This window comes from Ammospiza nelsoni, chromosome 3 (genome assembly GCF_027579445.1).
Source record: "Ammospiza nelsoni isolate bAmmNel1 chromosome 3, bAmmNel1.pri, whole genome shotgun sequence".
In the NCBI taxonomy this organism is placed as follows: domain Eukaryota; kingdom Metazoa; phylum Chordata; class Aves; order Passeriformes; family Passerellidae; genus Ammospiza; species Ammospiza nelsoni.
In genome coordinates, this window is record NC_080635.1 from 60,671,516 (window position 1) to 60,694,940 (window position 23,425).

At 37.3% G+C, this 23,425-nt stretch overlaps 1 protein-coding gene across 6 annotated transcripts in view; it reads right to left on the reverse strand.

Annotated features, from left to right (window-relative positions):
- The window catches only part of L3MBTL3 (L3MBTL histone methyl-lysine binding protein 3), a 77,877-nt gene that overhangs the window by 13,518 nt on the left and 40,934 nt on the right, over positions 1–23,425 (reverse strand). For all 6 annotated transcript variants that reach the window (XM_059468545.1, XM_059468548.1, XM_059468544.1 and 3 more), the window contains exons 12-17: positions 17,407–17,483; positions 15,926–16,011; positions 13,694–13,804; positions 11,956–12,070; positions 8,716–8,818; positions 1,283–1,429 (exon numbers count right to left, since the gene is read on the reverse strand). In XM_059468545.1, coding sequence (XP_059324528.1) covers positions 1,283–1,429; positions 8,716–8,818; positions 11,956–12,070; positions 13,694–13,804; positions 15,926–16,011; positions 17,407–17,483 — 639 coding nt within the window. The remainder of the gene's footprint in view (positions 1–1,282; positions 1,430–8,715; positions 8,819–11,955; positions 12,071–13,693; positions 13,805–15,925; positions 16,012–17,406; positions 17,484–23,425) is intronic.

Below are 23,425 nucleotides of genomic sequence, written 5' to 3' on the forward strand. Positions count from 1 at the left end.
AAAAAAAAAACTGTATACATGGCATTTTCAGAAATCAAAATAAAGAACTCTCTTCTCTATTAAGTCAATGGTAAAATGATTAGACAATTAAACAGGAACAGAATTTGCCTAATATTACTTCTGATAATAAGCTGTCCACTTCAAATATTTGTTACACAAGAACACTTTCGGGTATTATTTTTCTCCTATACCTTCTCTCCCATAACAATCGCTGTGCAGCCTTTAATGTGTTCTGTGCAGCCTCTTAATTGGCAATGAAAAAAGCAGCACTTGACACAGTCCCTGCCACTGAGGACTTTGCTCAGAGTGCCAGTGGATTCACTGTAATGGTAAGCAGGCTACCTGCCAGGGAGTAATTAAGTCACTTCAGATTTCTAAAATCCTACATTTATAACAATCACATCAGGCAGAACTCTTAGACAGAGGAACATTCTGGGTTTTAAAGCATGAAGCTGAAACTGTCTTTGAGATGGCAATTTAAAATACAATCTATTGAAAATATGTGGTCATTACAGTGGGAACTGGAAATCTTTTCACATTTCACAACATTCGCGCTTTCACAATTACATTAATGTAACTCTTGAAAAGAAGGGAAAGCCTCTCTTCCTTTCCTTTCCCTTCCCCTTCTCCCTTCCCCTTCTCCCTTTCCCTTTCCTTCTTAAATTATCTATTTTTCCCTATAGCCCAAAATAAGCACAGGAATCAATATCCACGATTTCTGAGATAAAACAATCATCTGAAAATAATCATCTTGGTATCACACTCCTTTGTTTTTTCCCAGTGCTCCTGTTTAAAAGCTTCAGCTACAGACTTCAACATTATTCTTGCAAAACTCACTTCCAGTAATTTGATTCCTCACTCCCACTGTAAAGACATAATAGTGGCTGTTCTTCAAAGAGCTACATTAATTTAAAGTCACATCAATAACACCACTACAGCAAACAAAAGGAACAAAAAGAAATAATTTTCTAAAGGGAAACCAACTGGTCAACATTCAATTTTACATTCCAATTAACCACTTAGTAGTCTGGATAGTTACACTGAAGATGAAACCAAACTCTTGTTAAGCCATAGACAGTAAAATCAGTATCAGTCTTTGACAGCTCCATGACCTTTTTGATAAGCATTGAAAAAAATATTGTTCTTCCCTGTAAATGAAAATGTAGATAAATGGGCAGGCCTTTCTGAAACCATTCAGTCATTACACAGTTATAAATCGCATTGGAGAACACAGAAATAAAATATTGCTGTTAGTTATGGACATTGCTTCAATCATAATTACCTGATTACAGGAGAGGTGCATCTTTCATTTGTTTCCACTTTTCTGTTTCTGGGGATGGGACTGGCTGCAGGCATCTCCCCACTCAATCGGTCGGGTAAGAGGCTTTCTTTGTTCAAGTTCATCTCTGAATATGGACAGCTGACTGCACTAGAAGTTGAAGAACAACAATTACTCCTTATTCTCAGACACTTTACTGATTTCAAACAAAATGTCATTTCCTAGAAGTAGATGCAATAACTTAAAATAAAGAAGATTTTTAAAAATGCAGTAAGTAGTTGTACTTTAAAATGTAAGTAAATCCATCAAATAAAACTCTAAATTCCGCATTTTGTTTTGACAGCAACTTGTGTCACACAAATTGCATTAATTTCTATTACAACGTTCATTGTGGAAAATTGCTTGATAAATGTTTAGCCTGCTCCCTCATCATTTTAATGGTATTTATGCATACAACACAGGATGCCTTTGACTATACCCACGTCTCTCCAAATAAAGTCATATTACCATGGTTAGTTATTTATGTGAAGGAGGATATTTCTATTATGTAATGTCTACACAGAAGCTGCATTTCAAGGGCAAAACATGAGGACTGAAGCACATCCCCTTACTGCAGTGAGTGCCCCATCTTTGCAAATGCCATTTTGTGATACTCCATTAAGAAACTGATATTTTTACAGTCTTTCTTAACATTGACTGCACACCTGCTGAGGAAATAATCTGACAATGAACATTGACACAATGACTTTTAAATACTGCTCTAAGAAAAGTGAAAGTTGTGCCAAAGTCAGAAAACCTGTATTTGCACAAGAAGTAGGAAAGGGAAAAACAGCAACACAAACCAAAACACATGGGGCTGAACTAGGATTTCCCTTTAGTAGAATGCTCTGCAGTGTTCAACTGATTAGTTAGCCAGACCACATACTCAACACACCAATGATAATATCCTATACTCTGAATAGTATATACATGTTACAACAGTGAATAGCATCACACTCAAGTTTTCAAAACTATATAAGGTACAGGACAGACTGTACTAAATATGATGCTCCATTTGTGGCTCATGAGCTATGACATTAAATATATTTTGAAATTACGCTTTCCTAACTCACCTGTATTGTTACAATGACTTCCATAATGTTAAAAGGTAAAACCCCCATGGTTCTACAATTTTGCTTATTTTCTTTTCTGTGTCATGGACACAAAAGAAAGAAGTTACTGTAACTATCCCATCTTTCCATAAATCACTGCAATGTTTCATTTGTTTCACTGATAGTTACATACATGATTTCCAATGAGAACTGTCTAATATAAAAATCTCTACCTTGACAGCCATATGCCCTGCCACCTCCAAATTTCAAAAATTAATAGAAAAACAACAGCTTTCACTATAGTTTTCTTTCTAAAAAGCAGAGCATTAAAAGAGAAAAAGGCATTTTAATTTAAAATATGCTGTACAGTCTCCTCTTCCCTTACCAACAAAGCTCTGGGTTCAGAATGATTATGTAACAGCTCCTATAATGGGGTTGGACCAATATTGGTAATCTAATTTTGATGTTGCCAAGATAAACAAAAAGTTGGTGGAAATTTACATTTCTATCAGCACTTGCATAAAAGGAGAAAATTCTTTAAGGCCAAGACAGTCAGCCCTTGCTGGGGTTATCAAGGCAGAATATCAACAGTATCTTTGATTTCTTTAGTTGGCACACTTGAAAACAAGACAGTATAAACATTTTTTAAATACTATATTATTATTTTAAAATACTTGAGTAGCTATGCTGAACTTGAATTATGAAAGAAAAAAATAGAATAGCTTCTGCTTTTCTAGTCAAGATGGGATCCCTGTTAAAGGCTACTCCAAGCAGATGTAACAGTCTGCACAGCGCTGTAGAGGGACATGCAGCCATATCTCCAGGTGATCCAATGAAGCACAGAACAGGCACCTTTTGCCTTCTTCTGAGGAACTCTTTGTTTACACATCCAAATCAGATAGACTCCAGCCACCCAATTGACTACAAAACACTGAACTTGAAGTGTGGTACACTTTCGTTAACGAAATTTTTTAGAAACATGGAACAAAATATACAAATAGAAATTAACTTGGAACATTCACCTTTTATTTCTACTTTCTCTTAAGTAGAATGTGGCATTTTATTTTAAATCTATTTATATATGTCTACTTACATTTATTCTCAGCCTACTGTTTTTGTGTGTTTTAGGACCAGCCTCTGCCAGAGGACTTACGCTGCTGCATCTATCACAATGATTCTCTTTCAAAAGAAATACAAGATAAAAGATAAAAGCTTCTGCTCACGAAAAGGTTTGAAGGCACCAGTGCTAGTGTGATTTAAGTTCTTGCTGTGACAAACATATACCACTGTGATGAAATACAGTTTTCAGAAATTCATGAATATATTGGTTAATCTCAGTTCTGCCATTGGTACAGGGCAAAGCATGTAATTTTCTTTTGGCTTCCTAGGCTCACAGAGATGTTTTGAGCAATGTTTCTGAGCAGTTAAAGGGCTGTCACAAGAAAACACTACCAATGTGGTATTTAACTTCAGTTGTGTATTATTAAGCAAGGCTTACAGTCCCAATGAAATCTGACAATATAATTGTCAGACTCCAGCAGGTCTTCTGTTTACCAACACCACTAATAGGTTTTAAATTTAAAAAAAACCCAAAAAACGAACAAAATACCCTAAGAAAAAGCCTAAATATTCAGTCCTTTATTATAACTTGTCTGCTTATATACTACCTTTTCCCTTAGTATTTTCGGGAAAAACTGAAGTTGAATGACAGTTTCAGTCACCAATAGTTATAATATTAACAATGCTTTGGAACACTAGATTCAGATGACTTTTTATCTGTAATTAATCATTCAAGTTGCTGTACAATTTTTAAAAAACACCTTGATAGTCCTCTGATGTTACTGTTACTTGGGGCAACAAAAGAACACGTGGTTTCCACTGTTAGCTAGGTTACAACAAAACACAGCATGAATGAACCTGTGTATGGCTTTGGATCAATCAGTAAATGCTCCTGAATCTCAATGCCTCCAGCCTTCAGTTCAGTTTAACTTGTCTACTACAAAAAATGAAAAAAATTAATCTTGTTATTCCTACATAATAGAAGTATTCGATTTATATATGACTGTAAGATTTTAACACATCTCAAGGGCTCAGAAGCCTTGGTGTTCAGGTTATTTAATATTAAATAAGGATTTTTAACTCTTCTGTCACCTTAAACCTGGATTTCTGCTCCAGCTTACATTTTGCTTTAGCCCACCATTTTGAAAACAGCCCAAGTTCAGAAGGTTGTTTCCAAAATGATCAGATGTCCTTGGCTTGGGGGTACCAAGGTCTGCCAGAGGCTCAGGAAGAATGGCATGAAGCAAAAGCAGCAGGTACTCAATGTGAAACCTCTGCTATTCTTCTGGCAGGACTGTACAGCCCCCAGCACTGCCCACAGCTTTGGAACCAGTCCAACACCAAGATCTCAATTATCATTGGAGCTGCCTCAGTAAACAAACATTCACATTAATGCCACCTGACACACACACCCCCACACACAGGAGTAATCAGCCATCTCCAGATGCTGAAGGATCAGCACAGCACAATAATTAGCTGTCTGCAGGGCACCACTGAAATGGCAGCAGACTGGCTGGCAATCTGTGTGTCCATGACACAGTTTTCCAAGGAAAGGGAGCCACTGTTTCCAGAGTCCTGCACATGCTGAGTAAAAACAGCATTAAAATAAGTTTCTGTTTTTTACTGAATCATGAAAGATGAAGAGAGAAAAAGGCAATGCACCATTCTGATTACAGGCCTGGGATTTTCAATTCAACAGACGTTTTACATTACTAGCCCTTTCCAGAACTGAGGGAAGAGAAGTGTTGAGTAGCATACCCCACCTGTGTTTATTTGCAACTGCTCTTCTGTCACACTCAAGATCTATCTCTAGGTGCAGTTACGTACCTATCTCTTTTCTATAAAGTTCAAGGGTAGGAGGATAAAACTGGGCTGCTGGTAGGCATGGACCTTAGACTTCTCCAGACATTTGAAGATGCTCCTATCTTGTAGCAGTATGCAAATTTTCTGAAGCACAGAGTCCAGATGCAATACTCTCGTCTACACCTAATATAAGAAGGGAACATAGGCCAGGATTCTCTTTCAAACTAAAGAAGAGTAAGGCAGCACTCTGTTAGGTCTAAGAACTTGAATATGAAGCACTATTAAATCTAGATTATTAGTCTTTTTCAACACTTGGAATATTGTGCAAACTTGTATTAAGCCACAGACAGGTCTCCTGGTCCAGCTGTACTGTTTGGAAATGTCACCAACACCATTACCTTTCAGGTGCAAGTTACTGCTGAGCACTGCCAAGGGATGAAGCTCTATGAGAGGTGTATGAGAGCTCCAGACTGGACTAAGGGATGGATTAGACTGTCTAGAGCAGTCTATGTCCAGGTGATCACAAAGCTGGTAGCAATATATGATTAGCAAGAAACCTTCAGAGAAAAGATCCTGACAGCATCTGAAGGATGTGGGTTTTGTTTTTTGTTTTTGTTTTTTTTTTTTCCTTTTCCTGATGGATTTTGTTAAGTGATCTCTTTACTTCAGGCTTTAAGAAAACATTTTTAACTAGTCTCATAACAATCAATACAACTATTCTCTCTCACAAATTAAAGTGCATGTGTATCATCACAGCATTCATTTTTCAGGAGAAAGCTGCTTCAACAGTCTGAAGATGAATCAAGAAATCAAGAGTACTTTAGAATGGATTTGGCTGGTGCCAATGACCCTGAGACTGGCATCAAAAACCACTGAACAAAAAGATGTGGCCTCCTGCTGACCTGAGGTTTCCATGTTTATGTAACATGTTCTCCTACAATACAGCCTCTACCACAGCACTTCAGCTCACTTCAGCTTGCACATAATGCACGGGAAGTTTGAAGTTTCAGGCAAAAATCTTTACTCATGAAGAATTGACTCAAAACTCTAATGAACTACTTACAACTGACCTCTTCACGCTCCTGCTTGAACTTGAGAATTACTGCATGCATTAAACATCAGGGTATACAATTCACAAGCACAAATATGCAGGTGATCTGCATAATGCTAACAATCTGTACGTCAGGCTGCTTCAGCTGCGCCACACATAACCCTAGATCAACTGGTGATAGATACCAAGTCCTTAATAACATCAACTCTTCCAAAAAGTAAATGCTTTAGCACTGCTATATAATTAATCACAGAGGCTTTCATCTGATTCCTAAGGAACAAGCTCTCAAAATTATTTCAGAGCTGCTTAGCATTTTAAATTATGATCTTTTCTGCACACAGGCATTTATGCTTTGCACCTCATCACAAAAAAAACAAGATAAGCATGGTTAAATACATTTCAAGGTTGCCAAGATAAAAGAGCCAAGGGAATGCTACCTGATGTGGAAAATTGTACAAATTTTAAAATCTCTTGGTTAATTCAGGAAAAAAGTGGCGGTAGAATGTTACAATTTTTGTGGAAACCTGGACCCTCAAGTCTGTAGGCTCCAGAGGAGAACAAATCTCATTCTTTTCCACAGAAATACTCAGGAACAAAACTAGAGCATCATCACAGAGGGCAAATCAATAGCTAGTGAATAAGATACTTACTGGTAAAATATATTTGCTATGAAACGGCAAATATCTGTCTTACGTTCAACAAAATCTCCTTGGTTATATTTTTATACCCCAGAACTATCAGTTAATGTGCAAAGAATTGGATTGCTTAGACTACAGTAAAAAAAAAGAAGCACAATGAAATGCCATGAGTTTGTTTCTTTTCTTAATATTTAGGATGAGTAAGTATAACGACCTTTAAATAGCATGGAAAAGGTAGCTATAAAAGCAAAGGATACACAAAGTAAATAGACATATAGCTCTTACTCATCCCTTCCATCTAAAACATTAGAACTTTTATTGCCAATGTTTATTTAGAGAGATCATAAATGAAAAACTTTTCAGACAAATTTACCTTCTTTTTTTTTTTCTCATTTTAAGTTTCAACTTTGGTATGAAACCCATGGTATGTCGACCTGATTCTAAGTAATTGAGATAGCACTTGATAAGGAATTGGAATTTACTGCCTCCTAGATTAGATCCAATGATAAATCATACAAGACTCAAGTCCACTAGAATGTGAAATTAAATGGGTTTCAGATAAGCAGTCAGGAAGCTTTTTAGGCAAATCTAGTTTAGTTCATAGTTTGTGCTCTAACAGCACAAACAATGCTTCTGCTGCAGACAGGGAAGAATTTGCAGCAGAAGATGCCTTTTGCATATCAAAATGTAATACAGTGAGTTTTTGCTGGCCAGATATCTTTGACAGGGATTAGTCAGAACCTCAATACATGGTGATACACCATGAATACCTTGTAGCGTAATTTGAGTCAACGGGACATAATGATCTCATCAAAAACGTGAAAAGATTGCAGAGCTCACTCTTGGATCAAGGAAGTTTGAAAAGATATTTTTAAAAATGTGTAGATAAATAACCAAAGCGCAGTCATCTAACCATATCAGAGAGCAGGAAGAACAAAGGATTATGACATTTGAGAATTCTATGACTGTGTAATGGAAAAATGACAACTTTTGGAAACTCTAATTTGCAAAAAGGTAACAGGATGATATTTATGGTGCTTCACTCTCAACTTAACATACTATATTACTAGTACATCCCTTACTGAAACAGTCTGGATTCACTACACACTGGAAATATTTTAAAAATAATAAAATTTCAACTTGAGAAATGTTTTCCATTTACTCAGTCATTGTCTCTGGCCCTTCCATTCCATTCTCTGCTGCTAATATCAACTACTGTCTAGGATGGGGTGTCCATATTTCTGAATATTTCTTCAGAAGGTGTCCAACAAAGTACCTTTAGAAACACTAAAAAGAAGCAGCAAGTTGTCATTCGGGAATACGTCAATGAGAATCTCCTTCCTAGCATTGCTCCAAGCCAACAAGCAAATCCTTACCCTTACCAACCATGCAGAACAAGAACACCCGAGCCATAATAAAATCAGTGGCCTCATATTTCAAGAAGTTAAAAAGTTATTGCTTTATATATATCTGTCTGTGATATTTTGCAAACTGGACAGCAAGCTGAGGAATCCTCAAAGGAACAAAATACAGAGTAACTGAATCTACCAATCATGACAAAGAGTAATGTACAGCAAATCTTATCTCAGCACACCCTGGTGAAATGAAGTTACAGATTGCTAATGTTTATTGCAGCATGCTCACCATGGCAACTGAAATAACTGCATATTTAGGTTTACAAGATTTCCTATTTTTTTTCCAGCTTGGATCTGTTTTCTTATGAGCAACAATTTAAAAGAACCATCTGCACACATCCCTTAATTGAAAGAATAAAATAGTTTTCAGAGAACATACCTATGATGGCCGATATGTCTTGCTCTTTTAATGTGTCCAACTCCCTTACATCCTGCTGTGGGACACCCTCCATGCTCTAAAGCTTCCACCAGTTCCAAGGGACCTGTATGCCAGGTGAAATTACAAATGAGACTCAAGAAAATTATATAATATGTAAAAGCTATATAAATATGCACAAATACCAGTGCATTGTAGCAAGCATGAGGAAATAAGTAAACTGAAACACTTTAATAATACATTCTGTAAAAGCATGATGGAGATTTAAACAACCTAATCCACTGGAGAAATAATTTTATTCCATGTGAATAAATCTCTACAACAGAACTACATTTGTATAAAGAACACAAATCTTGGAGGAATTGCATGACATTGAATTTCTCTTCTACTATCTACATTTATTTGGAACCTGGTTGTTTCGCAAGAGCACAGAAAAAGTAAGCTACCTTATCCCTGTTCCTGAAGACAGGGAGGTGTTTGTAATGTGTACTGTTCTTACACATTTTGAAACTGAAGTTTTCCAGTAAAAAAGATGTGAAAATGAAGGCTGAAAATCCTACTAAAAAGAACAACCCATCAGATTTTTTTTACTTTTTCCCTTCTCTGAATTTGTGTGTCTACCTGATTTTCACCAACCCGTACAATGATGCCTGCAGAGACATCAAAGGGTGTCAAAAGGAGCTTTGAGGCCCAAGCAAACATGATGCATAACCCAGAGTTTCACAGCAAGTGAGAGACAGCCCTGCTCACGACACTGGGAGCACCTGCTGAGCCTCTGCAGGAACGCACTGGCCCCCTCCTGTTCCTCCTGAACAGCACGTGAACTTGTATCTCCCCCTACAGATAACAATACAGACATGAAAAGGTCTATTTAAATGTTTTTCCAGATGAAAGATTCTTGGTTCGCAGATGGATAATGAGGGACCGAGAATTATTATGTATAATTAGTCTAAAAGCCTTTTATACCAAATGTTCCAGCTATGCAAAAATTACAGAACTATCACTACACTGAAGTCCAAAGACTTGTATAGCCTTTAATGACTGTAATTGGTGAGAGAACAGGGAATTTTACCTTCTCTACCTTTATACAGAAATCATGCTTATAATGTAGCAAGTAGACTCAGAGGAGGATTTATCTGAATAGAGATGTTTCTGTAAAGAGAAGTCTTGCTTCACTGATGTTCTGATTTTGAAAAAAATAACTCCCTATAACTATTCTCTCTCCACTTAAAAAAATTTAACTCTCTAAAAATGTAATTTAAGAGAGCTACAACTGGTTGTCCATGTTTACATGAGAAGCTGCTGTTCACATCACTGTAAAACAATGTTAAAATCATCACCAATACTTGGCTCTTAATTCCCTAAGTGCTATCAGAAAGGTCATAATCCTTCATGATGACTTCATTACATCTGAAAACAGTATGAATACATGAACACTGGGAACTGCTGTAGACTAATATTGCTAACATTGCACAGCATTCACACAAAGCTTCTCATGTGAAAGGCAGGAATCTGGACCTTATCATTTCAAGTCCTATCACACAGACTGAGGCAGAAATTGCCTTGCAAAATATTTTCTTCCCTCCTTATGAAACCCTTGCAGAAGTCTGGAAATGCCTTTTAACTTACATGGAAGCAATATTAACATTTTTTAAATATTCCACATGGTAATAAAACAAAGTCATATTGTTGGATTAATATTTTACTCAGTAATCATTCTATTTTATAAGTATTTGAGTAGATTATTACTTTTTTCCTATTTAATGGATGGTCAACTTCCTCTCCTGTCATATCATCCATTTTAATTTTTGTAGCTTAACAGAAATTTACTTCTACCAGTAACATCCTAAAAGGGATGAGCAGTGCCTCCTAAGCCACCACCTAGAGGAGATGACATGCTGGGTACCTGTACCTCGTTTCTTTTAAAGTCTCCAAAACCCCCAATTTGTATATTTTATACTCCACCTAGGTTAAGATGTTTATTTATATATCAATCTTACATAATAGAAACGTTGTAACCTTATTCAGCTCTTCTGCCTTATGATACAATTTTTATACATGTGGCCACAGACTGCTTTTCCCACTGGGCTGCTCATTCAGCACACAGGACAGCACATCTCAGATTAAGAAGCAGATATGCAGCATTCTGCCTTCTCCTCATTATTCACTTTGTGCTTTGGCACTTATGGCACTCTATTCAGATTCTGAAGGCACAATGATTAACTTCCTAACAGGCAGTCATCACTGTACTGCTGGAGTGCTCAGAAAACTAATGAATATACTCTGATCACACCCTGGATAGGAGTAATTTCTTCTTGGCATTCATTGACTTGAGGTATTGTGATTTTCAGGTAACATATTCATACTTATCTCAGTTATTTTACATAATGTGACTTATCTCAGTTATTTTGCATTAATTTTTTTTCTGAGTACTTGGCATTGCTCAGCATTTTTTATTTTCCAAGCACAGCTGTTTCTGACCTTCTAACAGCTGTGAATACTCAGCACTTGTGCAAACCACAGAGTACTACATAAACCAATCTCAGAGAAGAGCACTCACTTAAAAACTCATCTGTTCAAAGTTTGGCTAAAGTGATTTCACTGCCATTACCCAGAAACTCGGTGGACTAGGCAGGGATATATTCACCAAAAAGTTTCTTCTCCCTGCAACCTTTCCCACTACTTCAACAAGTAAAGCAAAATCCCCAGAGAGGACAAGCTGGTAAATCCAGTGTTATTACTGGTACCATGTTCCCATTAGATTTATTTTCAAAGTGGGCACCATTAATTCCTCTTTGCTCAGCTGAAGAAGAAAAGGAAGTTTGTTGTTTCTGAGGATTTGCCACAGCATCTGAAAGCAGTGCCTTCTCAGTGCACTCTGGACTCCTTTGAGCCAAAAAGCATAGTAACCATCCAGAGAGATGTGAACAAAGGATCTTAAGAGTGGTACCCTGCACCCCTACTGAGTGCCACAGCAGTTTCAGTGCTGGCTTTGAGAGAGCCATTTTACACCACTTCTGGTTTTGACTGTGGTTCCTGTATTTCCATGGCAGTAAGGGTCAATAAAACCATCCACTAAAAAGTGATTAATTACCGACTGTTGATTTTGCACTAAATGTCACATTTGCAATTATTTTGCATATCTTAGTGGCTTCTCTTCTTTGAATGGCACTGGCAGGGACAAAAGACAGCACAGCACACATGCCTTTTACCATCATTACATCAGAGTGTGGTTTCCCTTACTAAGTGGGGGCTGAAGAGGGTGTCCAGTTTTTGTACACCAGCCTGCAGGATGGATATCAGGGCTGTCCACATCAGTCCAATAATCATAAATACTATCCCAGCCATCAAAATGAACCTAAAATACAAAAAGGAGAATAGTGCATTTTGGATCAGGAAAATTCTCCATAAAAGCAGTTTACCTGAGTAATCTCTAGAAATGACATGTCCGGTAGAGAAGTCACTTTCAGAGAACAATTTCAGTTACACAGAAAATATATGTACATTACATTCTGGACTCAGGCATACTCTCACTAAAGTAAACAGTAAACAACCATATGTCATATGGTTGCTTACTGTATTGTCAGGCTCAAATCCCAGAAATAATGCAGTTCTCACATTAATATTTATATTAAAGCATGAATTTCTGCCTTTTTCATGTCTCAAAAAACACACAAAAATCCAAATGTTTTTAAATCTCCTGTTTGAACTGGATTTAAGAACAGCAGAACAGTAAAGCAAAGGACTACAAAAATGAATTTATCTATAAAAGACAAACAATCCCCTTGTCATACAAGCAACAGTTTTACTAAAATCAGACTATACAGGATAAAGAGTTGAAACTGAAGAGAAAATGAAGCATGTGACTTCACAGGACAGCACCAGTATGGGTTATGCACAATTTTTTTCACATGACAGCTAAATATCTTCAAATCTTGCATGATCTCTGTACCAGCAAACTCCTCAGATCTCTCACACACCCAGGTGTGGACGCACATACACACAGACACACACACACAGAGCTCTTTCAACAGATGCTACAGAGTTAAATTACTGCCCTAGAAGTTACAAACCCTTTAATACATTAGACTGGGGAGTGGGATTTTTCTTTATTTTGGGATGGGGGTTTTTTCTGTTTCCTTTTTTTTTTTTAAATTTTGCATGTCCACCTTGAGGCAGAAAATGTGTAGGTGTGAAGATACTAGTTCTGATGACTTCCTATCAGCAATTAATTCAGATGATTCAAAATGAAATGTCAGCTGCATCTCCTACTTGAAGTAACAGGTATACCTAGTAAATCTGTACAAACTGCAAACATCCTTCATTTCTAATTGGATATCTGGTATATGTTAGCCCTTCTAACACTTAAGGCCTTCAGAGTGGAAACTGGTTTCATACAATGAAACAGAATTAATTCAAGTACACAGCTTCTGCAAAACACATTAAAAATACTTTAACTTCGTTTAATGCAATCCAAAGCCCAAAATTAACAGAAACTTCAGAAATGCAGAAATCACTGACAAAGGACAAAAGATCAGGGCTCTTTCATATCTCCCATGTATCTCTCTCTTCCCCTTGAAAACGTTTAGAAACAGATTCAATTAACACAGACCAAATATTTTATGGTCCCTAATACAAATATCAAAGCAGCCCTTTGACACTTGATATTAAATAATCACATTTTTTGATAGAATAGACAATTGTCTTCTATCTGGTATTCCCAAAGCAATTTTCCAGTTATATTCAACTCTGCTCTCTAACTACCCACCTCAGCACAAGTATCTAAGAGGACAATAACACAACCTATTCCAAAGGAATCATGCATAAATCAATTAGTGAAAAGCAAGAGCAAAAGCTTAGCAGGACAGAGCAATACCACTTATTTCTTTCCATTATTAATTTTACAACCTCAGGATTTTGGTTTTATGAATTCCTCATCATTTACTTAAGTAGGATAGTACAATAAGACAGAGGAACTTACTTTTATTCTATAGTCATCAGTATCTACAATGGTTGCTACTCTGATAAATACTGGATTTCTCTTGTCAACCACTTCAAGTTTCATATTTTTCTGAAAGCCATGAGAAGGTTTCTAGAAAAGAAGAACAATACTCTATGAAACAACAAAATTTCAAAATCTGATGCAGCTATAAAATATATCTAATCCATCAAAAATTTTATGCCTTTATTTTTTTAAATCTGCCCTCCCTCTACTAGAAATTCAAGCATAAAAACATAATTCAAACTAGAGTCATCAATATAGTGAAACAAAGTAACCACCTGGGGATTCCTGATTCTCCTGGAGTGGACTGGATTCAAGCCATCCAAAAATCTAAATGGATATCTTCGGTTTGAATCAGTTTTCTTTCTTAATTTCTCTAGAAAACTTTTCCTTGAGGTTTTGGCCAACAGTTTCATTACAGTATTTAATAAGGCCTTACATACCAGCTGCCTGAAATGTCTATGAAATTGTCTACAGGAAACATATTTGTGTTTTCTGGTATGTATTTTTGATTTCATTAATCAAACCCTTTTTCAGTCTCATACTGAAAACATAACTAATTCACAGCATAACAGTAAAAAGCAGGACCAAATGCCTGGGTTTGTAATACTATTTTGATAAATTCAGCGTCTTTGGTAGGAGTATCAGATTTTGTGTTTCTCATCTGTGGTTATGAAAACTAAAGCAAAATCATTTCCATTTTAAAGGAACCTATTCACAAGAGAAGTTATGAGGTTTATTCTAATTTTTATGAAAATAATGTAATCTGTCACTCTAGGACTTTGCAGAGTATTGGTGTTTTTCCTTCAGCTGCAGTTTAAGAACTCAATTTTCCCCCCATAATACAACACAAAGCACTGTTACTGTCTCAGATATAATAAAAATAACTTCCTAATCCTTGCTAGGAGTATTTGGCTGAGAATGTAAGATTGAGAAACATTACCAAGACAGACACACCTTGGGGTGATAAACCACAGGTCATGAGTAACTCTGGTAATCCACTGACCCCAGAACTGCTATAAACACCACATTTTGCCTTTTGTTAATCCAGCTCTCAGCAAAGTTGAGAATTAGTGTCCCTAATTTGAAAAGCTGAGGCCAACGTGCTTCAGGGTGCTGTGAGACAAGGGCTGGGAGCTACCGGCCACCCAACGCTGGCTCCCAACAGCAATCCAAGATGAACAGAGGGATGGAGCCCCTCTCCCATGAGGAAAGCCTGAGAAAATTGGGTTTGTTCAGCCTGGAAAAGAGATGGCTTAGGGCTGATCTCATTGTAGCCTTCCACTATCTGAAAGAAGCCTATGAGAAATATGGAGAGGGGCTTTTTACAACGGCAGGTAGTGACAGGACACGGGGAAATTATTTCAAACTAAAAGAGAGTAGGTTTAGATATTAGGAAATAATGCTTTACTGTGAGGATGATGGGGCACTTGAACAGGTTGCCTAGAAATGTGGATGTCCAACCCCTTGAAGTGTTCCAGGCCAGGCTGGGTGGAGCTCTGAGCAACCTGGTCTAGGGAGAGGTGTCCCTGTCCATGGCAGGGGGATTGGAACCAGAGGATATTTAAGGTCCCTTCCAGCACAAGCCATTGTGTGATTCCTTTCTGCAGTGCTGACCAACACTGAAATCTTAAGAACTCAAAAAGATGGATCACTGAAAGAAACTAGCAAGAACAAAGATAAAAGAAAAGGATGTTGCCCATAAACACCAAAGCTAAGCTGGGGAGCTGCCTGTGGGTGCTGCCCACATGCCCTAGCTGCAAGCTTGCAGAAGAAAAGGTCTGCTAAAGGGCACTGAAAACAAGCCCAAGACAATGGACTAGATGGTCAAGCAGACTAATCTCTTACATTCTTTTCTACACCGCACCATATAAAATGTACAGAAATACAAACCTTCAAAATATGTTATCATGACTCAGCAGCTATCTCATTATTTGTAATAAGTAGGCAGTAATTTTCCATAGCAAATTACACTCATTAGTAATACATTTGTAGCATTTAATCCCATTTGTAATAATTAAAATAATGCATTAATAGTTATTTATAATAATCTGATTTCTAACAGTGAACTGCAAACTTGCATAAAAATAAACCACCTGTTTGCAACTAATGAATTGGATTCATTTGGAAACATAGGAACACCATATATGTATTAAACAAATTAATTACATGAACTTAAAAGCATGAAAGAAATTAAAGCATTTTTCTCACCACTTTAAAAGCCCTTGCAGGTGCAGGTAATGAACTGGTTTCTTCCAAATACTTCTCCCAAGAAAAATGCTTAGCATGTGGATAATCTGGCACAGAAGAAACATGAGCAAAATTAAACACAGCAGCGCAAAAAAATGAAGTTAATGTCTAATTTACAGAGTACCTAGCGCTTTTATAATACTGTTTTGATTTATACACTGGACTTATAAAATCATTGCAAGAAAGGCTCTTCTAAATTATCTCTGACAAATTCACCACACCGGTTAAGAGTCAACAATCCTCTCAAACACACTACTGAGTGCCTATTGTACACAATTGCTCTGGATATGAGAATATTCTGTGATTCCCTTTGCAATATAAATAATGTGGAATGGAAAAATCTGTCCACTTAACTGAGGAAATTAATTCAAGTAATGAACACTCATTCACTGGTGAACAATCTAATCAGTGATAGCTTTGTACCACGGTTGAGCACACCTGACTACTTGTTAGTCTTTTGGTGAGCAATTTTTTACTAATTTTCTAACAAAATACCCTGGACATTATCAATAATCTAAAGACATCATCAAAGAAGATGTTGCCTTTCTCAGAAAATGTCAAATTTATAAACATTCTAGGGAAGAAACACAAAGACAGCTTGGCTGTAAAAGAAAAGGCAGTGCCTGTCCTTCAAGTCTACACCAGAACTTCAAGTTTAAGTTTAAATATTAGTACTCATAAGCTAGAAGAGAACAAAACCAATTCTAATTTGTTTTACAAGGGATTCACTGAATAACAGGCTTCAATTAACTTCTAGCAGACAGACTGCTTATGACTTTTCAAGAGTGCTGGTGATTAGAATTTTTGTCAAAGTTAGTATTAACCAATTGAAACCTTCTATGTTCTCAAAGCCCAGATGCCAGTTTCTGCAACAGGGCATTTAGGTCATCCAGCCATACACAACAGTCCTGGAAAACATTTCAGGTTTCACACTAATGAATACACTTCCTTCATCTCTCTCACAGCATTTTCCTTCATTTCAAAGACTCCTTACAAGTTTGATTCTTGATCAGATTAAGACAATTTTCTCATCAATCTGTTACCTTGCACACTCAGTTCACATGAAGATGTTTCTCTTATGCAATGATCTCATACACCTGGAATTTGCTTTATCAGCATTTTCAGAACATGAGTCTTACAGTACTTGTCAGCCATTCAGCAAAAATTACAAACTTGTTCAGATCTCAAGGGATGTCTTTTGAGTAGATGTCTCTTTACTAAATCAGTACGTATTTGCATACTTAGTGCCAAACATCTATTCTATTTCTGTTTTCAATATATTAAGTCTTGTAAAAAAAAACTACATCTCTGCAAATATCAATTCCTAATTAGAGAAACAAAAAGGAGAATTGTAAATTGTAATGATGTAAATTTGTAAATTTTTATGATGCTAGCTGACTATAGCCACCTTAAATCTTTTAGACATTTAACAATATACAAACCTGGTGGAGTGATGAGAGTTCTTTTATGTTCTTTACACCATCCAACAGGATGAATATGTGGGCTAGCTGCCTCACACCTGGAGGAAGGGGAGAAAAAAAGAGCCTGAAAAAGCAGCTCTTCATACACCCTATTATGCTTACAAACCAAGACCTACAAGAGAGACTTAAATTCCAAACAACCCACAACACCTTCAACTTAAACTGCAAACGTAACATGAAGACACAAACACATCTAACACAAGCTTGTTACCACCTATACAAGCAAAAGACTTTATTTGCAATTTTGCTTGAACATCAAGAAAATAAGTCCTTTAAATTAGTGGTAGGTGTCTTTTGAGAAGCTATGATGCTGTTCACAAGCAGACATTCTTGGTAGAATCATGTTGGCTAGTTGCAAGAACACCATAATCCCATCAAAGACAGATGGAATCTTGCAATGCCCAAGACCAAAATTTGAAATCAGAAACTTAAAGATCTTGATTAATGGTCCACGTTTCACCTGGAGGTGGAGGAGGAAATCACATATAACTTCAACACACTGCCAATAGCAAGAAAAATTCAAAAGTGGATTCTGAGTGGCTTAAATGGAGCTATAAACATGTTACTGTAACCCAGCAGCACATAAGCAAAGTAAGTCTGAGAAAAACTCTGAAAAAAACCCCCCAACCAAAACAAAAAAACCAAAAAAACCAACAAAACAAGCATTTGAGGCCCAAAACTACACAAAAGAATTAGTGATCCAAGACTGCAAACTGCTCTTCAGAAACAGATCAAACTCATTTACTCAGAGTTAACAACTTACTTCCCGTATTTTCTGTAAAGTGCATCCTATTTTGCAGAACTGCTGTTGCCTGTGGCATGCCAGAAGAGCCACAGAAGACCAGCAGAGGCAGGGTGAGCTACCTGTGCTGGCACGTGTCTCAAGCAGTGAGAGATCACTGTCACTGTGCTCACTGGGCCAGTTACATTGTGCACAGAGAAAATCAGAAGTGAGTGCTGGCTATCAAGTCCTCTTACAAAATCAAACAAGAGACACACACTGTAAAGAAACTGATCTAAAAGCAGACAAGAGAAAACCTGTTTAAGCTTCTGTAATATTAAATTATTATATATAGAACTACATATCCTTATTACATATTGTGATATTATTTCATAACGTAATACATTTTGCACAATAAAACACAGCGTATATAATATATAATGTATATACCACAATGATTATATTAGTACTCAATATTATTAATAAAGGCAAAAAGTAAGACTGATCTACAGGAAAAGTAATAAGCTGTCAGACTCTGCTGTGAAACATGCACCATCCCTACGTGTGCATTGGTACTTACTGATGGTTTTTGAGTTGGCCAAAAAATTGACAGTACTTTTTTAATGAAATGCATTGTATTTATGTTGCCAGGATGACTAAGAAACATGCTGCTGACACAAAAGGCCAGCATCACTGCATGGCACTGCACTGTGCAAACACACTGTTTGCCTCTATTTAGTTTAAAACCCCCATATTATAACCATGTAATACCCATGTAGATCTGCCCTTAAGGACCTCGCTTCTCTCAGGATCCTGCCCCACCTAATTTCTTCTTTAGTTAGATAAACTCAGTATCACAGTGCACAACCTCTCTCCTCCACTATTTCCTGTCCCTAAAGGTGTTTCAGTAGCTGACATTAAATATTTCCAGCTATGCCCCCCTCTCTTATGGAGAGCCCCACCAGCATTTCCACTCTCCAGTGGCCATGAGCTCAGTGTCCCACTCACTGCAAGGACCCAGCAAAGCCAAAAATTGAAGCCTGAGTAAGATGAAGTAGCTGAGGCCTTCATTCCCAGCTCCCCAGGGAGAGATCAAGAAATCAACCTTAAGCAGCCAAGCAATAGTCTAGACTCAAATACTGTCTCCCTCCTGTGTTTTGCAAACACTTCTAAATACTTAATGAGAAAAGAAAAGAAAACAAACAGAGAGCAACCAGGCATGAAGACACATACTTCATAATAATCACTGAGCAAAACACCAAACCACTCATGATCTAGTTTCTATTTAATCTCTCTCTGAAGTCAATGTCTCCATCGTTAGGCTGGAGAATAACAGGTATTCTTGCCACTTTACCTCAACCCGAGTTACTAATGCAAAATACCAAACAGTGTGGGGCTGCTCTCTCTGACTGTTACAAAATAATTGTTATCTCTATCTACCCAGAAAGTATTAGCATGCTAGAAGTTCAAATTAATTAGGTTCCCTTAATTAATATTCTTCTAAAATATCACATGCTGATAATGTGCAACACCTAAAAGGGTGCAGTGAACTGTGCATGAGAGAAGAAGAAACTAAAGGTGAATCATGTAGGCACTCCATAGTCTTAAGATTCAAAACACTGGGTCTGCAGATCTGGGACACAAACATACTTTAGGGATTGCAAAAAGAAACACAGCACAGAAAAGATTGTAAGATTATAGATTGGACACTGGGCTATACCACATTGCAGTTTTGAACCTTCACTGTATAAAAGAAAAATGAAGGAGCACACCATAATTGAAATACATGGAGTAACTTTACTTTTTTTTTTTTTTTAAATCTGAGAACTATTTTACATGGTGTCTAAAATTTGGATAAACTGCAACAACAGAAATGCAGGCTGGATGCTCCAGAACATGGTCTCACAGCAAGCACTCCTCTAGCCTTCTACCTAAACAGAGTGAAGCACTAATGATGAAAAATACTGGCCAAAATAACATCATTATCTTGTGCCTATATATATATATGAAACAATTCTGCTGGTATTTCTTTGTAATGATGCCAATCAGATAATTCCAAGCAGATAAAACCTACATTAGATGGACTCTGTAATGGCTCTGACAATAGCCAAGGATTTTAATTCAGTTCACGAATACCAAATTTTGTCCTTCTATAATATATAAAGCCATATTGTATGTATTTAATTTTTATAGTATCACATCAGGTACTCTGTAAATTGCTGAAGCTGGCATCAATAAAAGGAAGCAAAGGAAACAGGGGTCCTTTTGTGATAATTTAGCACTGTTAAAACGCAGCACCTGACTCCTAGAAATGTTTTGCCTCCAAAAAATAAGAAAAAAACCAGTGAGCCATTCATGCTTCCTCTGGCCTCTTCCTTTCTCTTTACAGTAACTCTGAAGAGAAGCTAACAAGAACGTGGGGCAGCACTCCTCTCTTCAATCCCTCTTACACTGGGAGTTTTACATGTATGAGACATACTTCTGCACTGAAAAGACATATCCTCTTACTTCCTAAAAGGTTTTGAAGTAAAGTTCACAAATGATTTTCAAAACTCTCCCAGGTTAAATTTGGGAACAAGTCCCATGCTCAGGATCACTATGGTATTATCAGTATTATACTTAAAATAATCAAGCAGATGTGTAAAAACACTTACCAGGACACACCTCCTAAATGCATTTGGTTTGGTTTGATTTCTCAAGCATAGTCTGAACATACATTTTAATAAAACTCTGAAAAGGGAATGCCACTGCACACACTTTTTGCCTTGAAGATTCAAGAAGAAGCAAATGACCAAGGAACACTGCAATGAAAGATGCATTCCTGGAAGATGCTCTGACATTACAGTGAGCATGAACACAAAGCAACCTGTGATTCAACAGCATTTCAAAATAGCACTATGTAACATCTGCAGACTTTGATTTGCTTTAAAAGAAAAAGCCAGTCAATACAGATAAGCCTATGAGCAGCTCCTGCAACTTCAGTGGACTCTGGAAAAAGAAAGATCCCTGTTCCAGCAAAATCAGATCACACAGTCCATCTTCACCTACTGATTTCACACAGCCTTTTAGCTTCCAGCAGTTAATTTAACAATAGAAAGTAGAGATCAGTAAAAGTCACACACAATTTAAAGTAAAACTATTATGCTTTAATGTGTGTTATTTGATGGATATGTATCTAGTTTGGAAGAACAACAATAGACTAAGCCTTAAGAGCTGTCAACTGGAATGTTAAAGGCTATGTTGACCTTTCACAATCAATTTGCCACATCCCACAGCTTTCTATTTCCTTTGTTCCAAAACAGAAGGCAGATCATCCAGCTCACATGCTTCATAAAACACGATGATCCATGAATTGTGAGGATGCTTACTAGGTAAAAAAAGGTTACCAACACTAGCAAGAGCTGAAGGATTTTGCACCTCCAAACCTACCTACCCCTGGACCACAGCAGAGCACCAACACCACCTTCTGCTGAGCAGCAGAGACACGACAAATGCACGCTCGACTAATAAAACAAGATTACCCACACAATTCATGTCACTTGTGAACCAGTCTTTCTGTTGTGTGAGAACATGCAGTCAGAAAAAGAAATCTAATAAGCATACTGGAAACTGAAGCTAATCCAGAGAGCTGAAGCGGAGCCAAAGGCAGCAGAGTGCACCAGCTGAACCTGTAAGAGAGCCACACAGAGGGACAGAACAAGGGACAGCTTGCTGAGCTGTGGACATCTTAACTACAGAGAAAAACATCAAAGCAGGGAAGAGCTACATGATGTAAATGGCCAGGAAATAGTTCTGCAATAAGGAAAACTGAGGACAGTGATTCCCTGGTGTGTGCACCACTCTGCCTGAAAGGAACACGTGTAAGGTTCAGCAGTCCTTAACTTAAGGCAGGAGGGCACAGCCCAGGGGGGAGATACACGTGGAAGACAATATTCTTCTACTGATCACTTTCACCTGTCCTGTTAATTTTTCCCAAAAATCTGTTTCACATATACAGCTCATCCCAACTAAATCAAGAGAGATGGATGATAATGCTTGCTGCTGAAAAAGTTAATTATTTCAGCAAAATATTTTCTTAAATAGGTCTCCACCTAATGCTCTGGACAGATTTTTTAATTAAATGGTCAGTATTGTCTTTACAATAAGTGCATGGGTTATAATAATTTTCTATCTTGAAATAATTTCTGATTTTCCCTTTTGAGAAACAAACCTTTGAATATTTTGATATTCACTTTAATAAGTGTAGATACAGTCTGTAATGAAAATGCTGTCTATCAAAAACCACTCATACACACGTCCCATACACCCATAAATAATAATGTGCTCTCAAGAAAGCTACTTATACGAGTTCTTGATTGTGACATGTCAGTCATCCAACAGAGAAAAAAAATAGAAAAACATAAAAACTATCCTGCAGCCCCATCTAGTGCATAATTGAGAATACTTCATCATTGACAAGCATAAAGCTGGTGCAATTTTAGGTCAGGGCTTCTCAAAATGTAATCCAGGAGGTTATGGCATGCATCCAGAGGTGGTATAGCACTACCATAAAATATTATCATATTTTCTATTTAAGGTCTGATAAGAAAGCTGCACAGTGATTCACAGGAAACTTAGGGTCAGATAATGGTTCATTATCCATTTAAATAGTTAAATACATGCACTGTGACTCATGCTTCTTTAAGATTGTTTTATCTTCTTTTTGATGTAATATTACCCCTCCAAAAAGACAGTTCCTTTCAAAGTAGAGCAAAGTTAATTACCTCAAAAATGAAACAAGAGAAGCGTAGCTTTTGAGGACTTGGCTGCTAGGAAAGTAGTAAATACTGATGGACAACAGGGCTGGCCTCTTAGTCTCATGACAAAGTCCAGTCTGTTCCAAAAGTCATACAGATCAAAAAATGGTTCCAAAAATCAAAAGCTATTTTATTTTCACAGCAGGCTTCAGAAATCATTTTTCTGTGCAAGACAGAGAGGAACAGAGCAGTGAGTGGCACATGGGTCACTGTATTTTAACACACTCCTGGTAAGCTGATCCCAAAATCTGCCTGTACAGCCTTCTCTGCAGGGGGAACTTCAGCCCAAGCCAAGGATGAATGAGGGCACCCAGAGCCTGGGATGCAGCAAGTCTGGGATGCAGCATGTGCAGCACAGCCATTGCACCACTTCTCCTGTGGGCAAACAGCAACAAGCTGGCACAGCTTCACCCCTTTCATGAGCTCTGGCTATGTTTCCATTGGTCACAAAAAAATTAGGAAG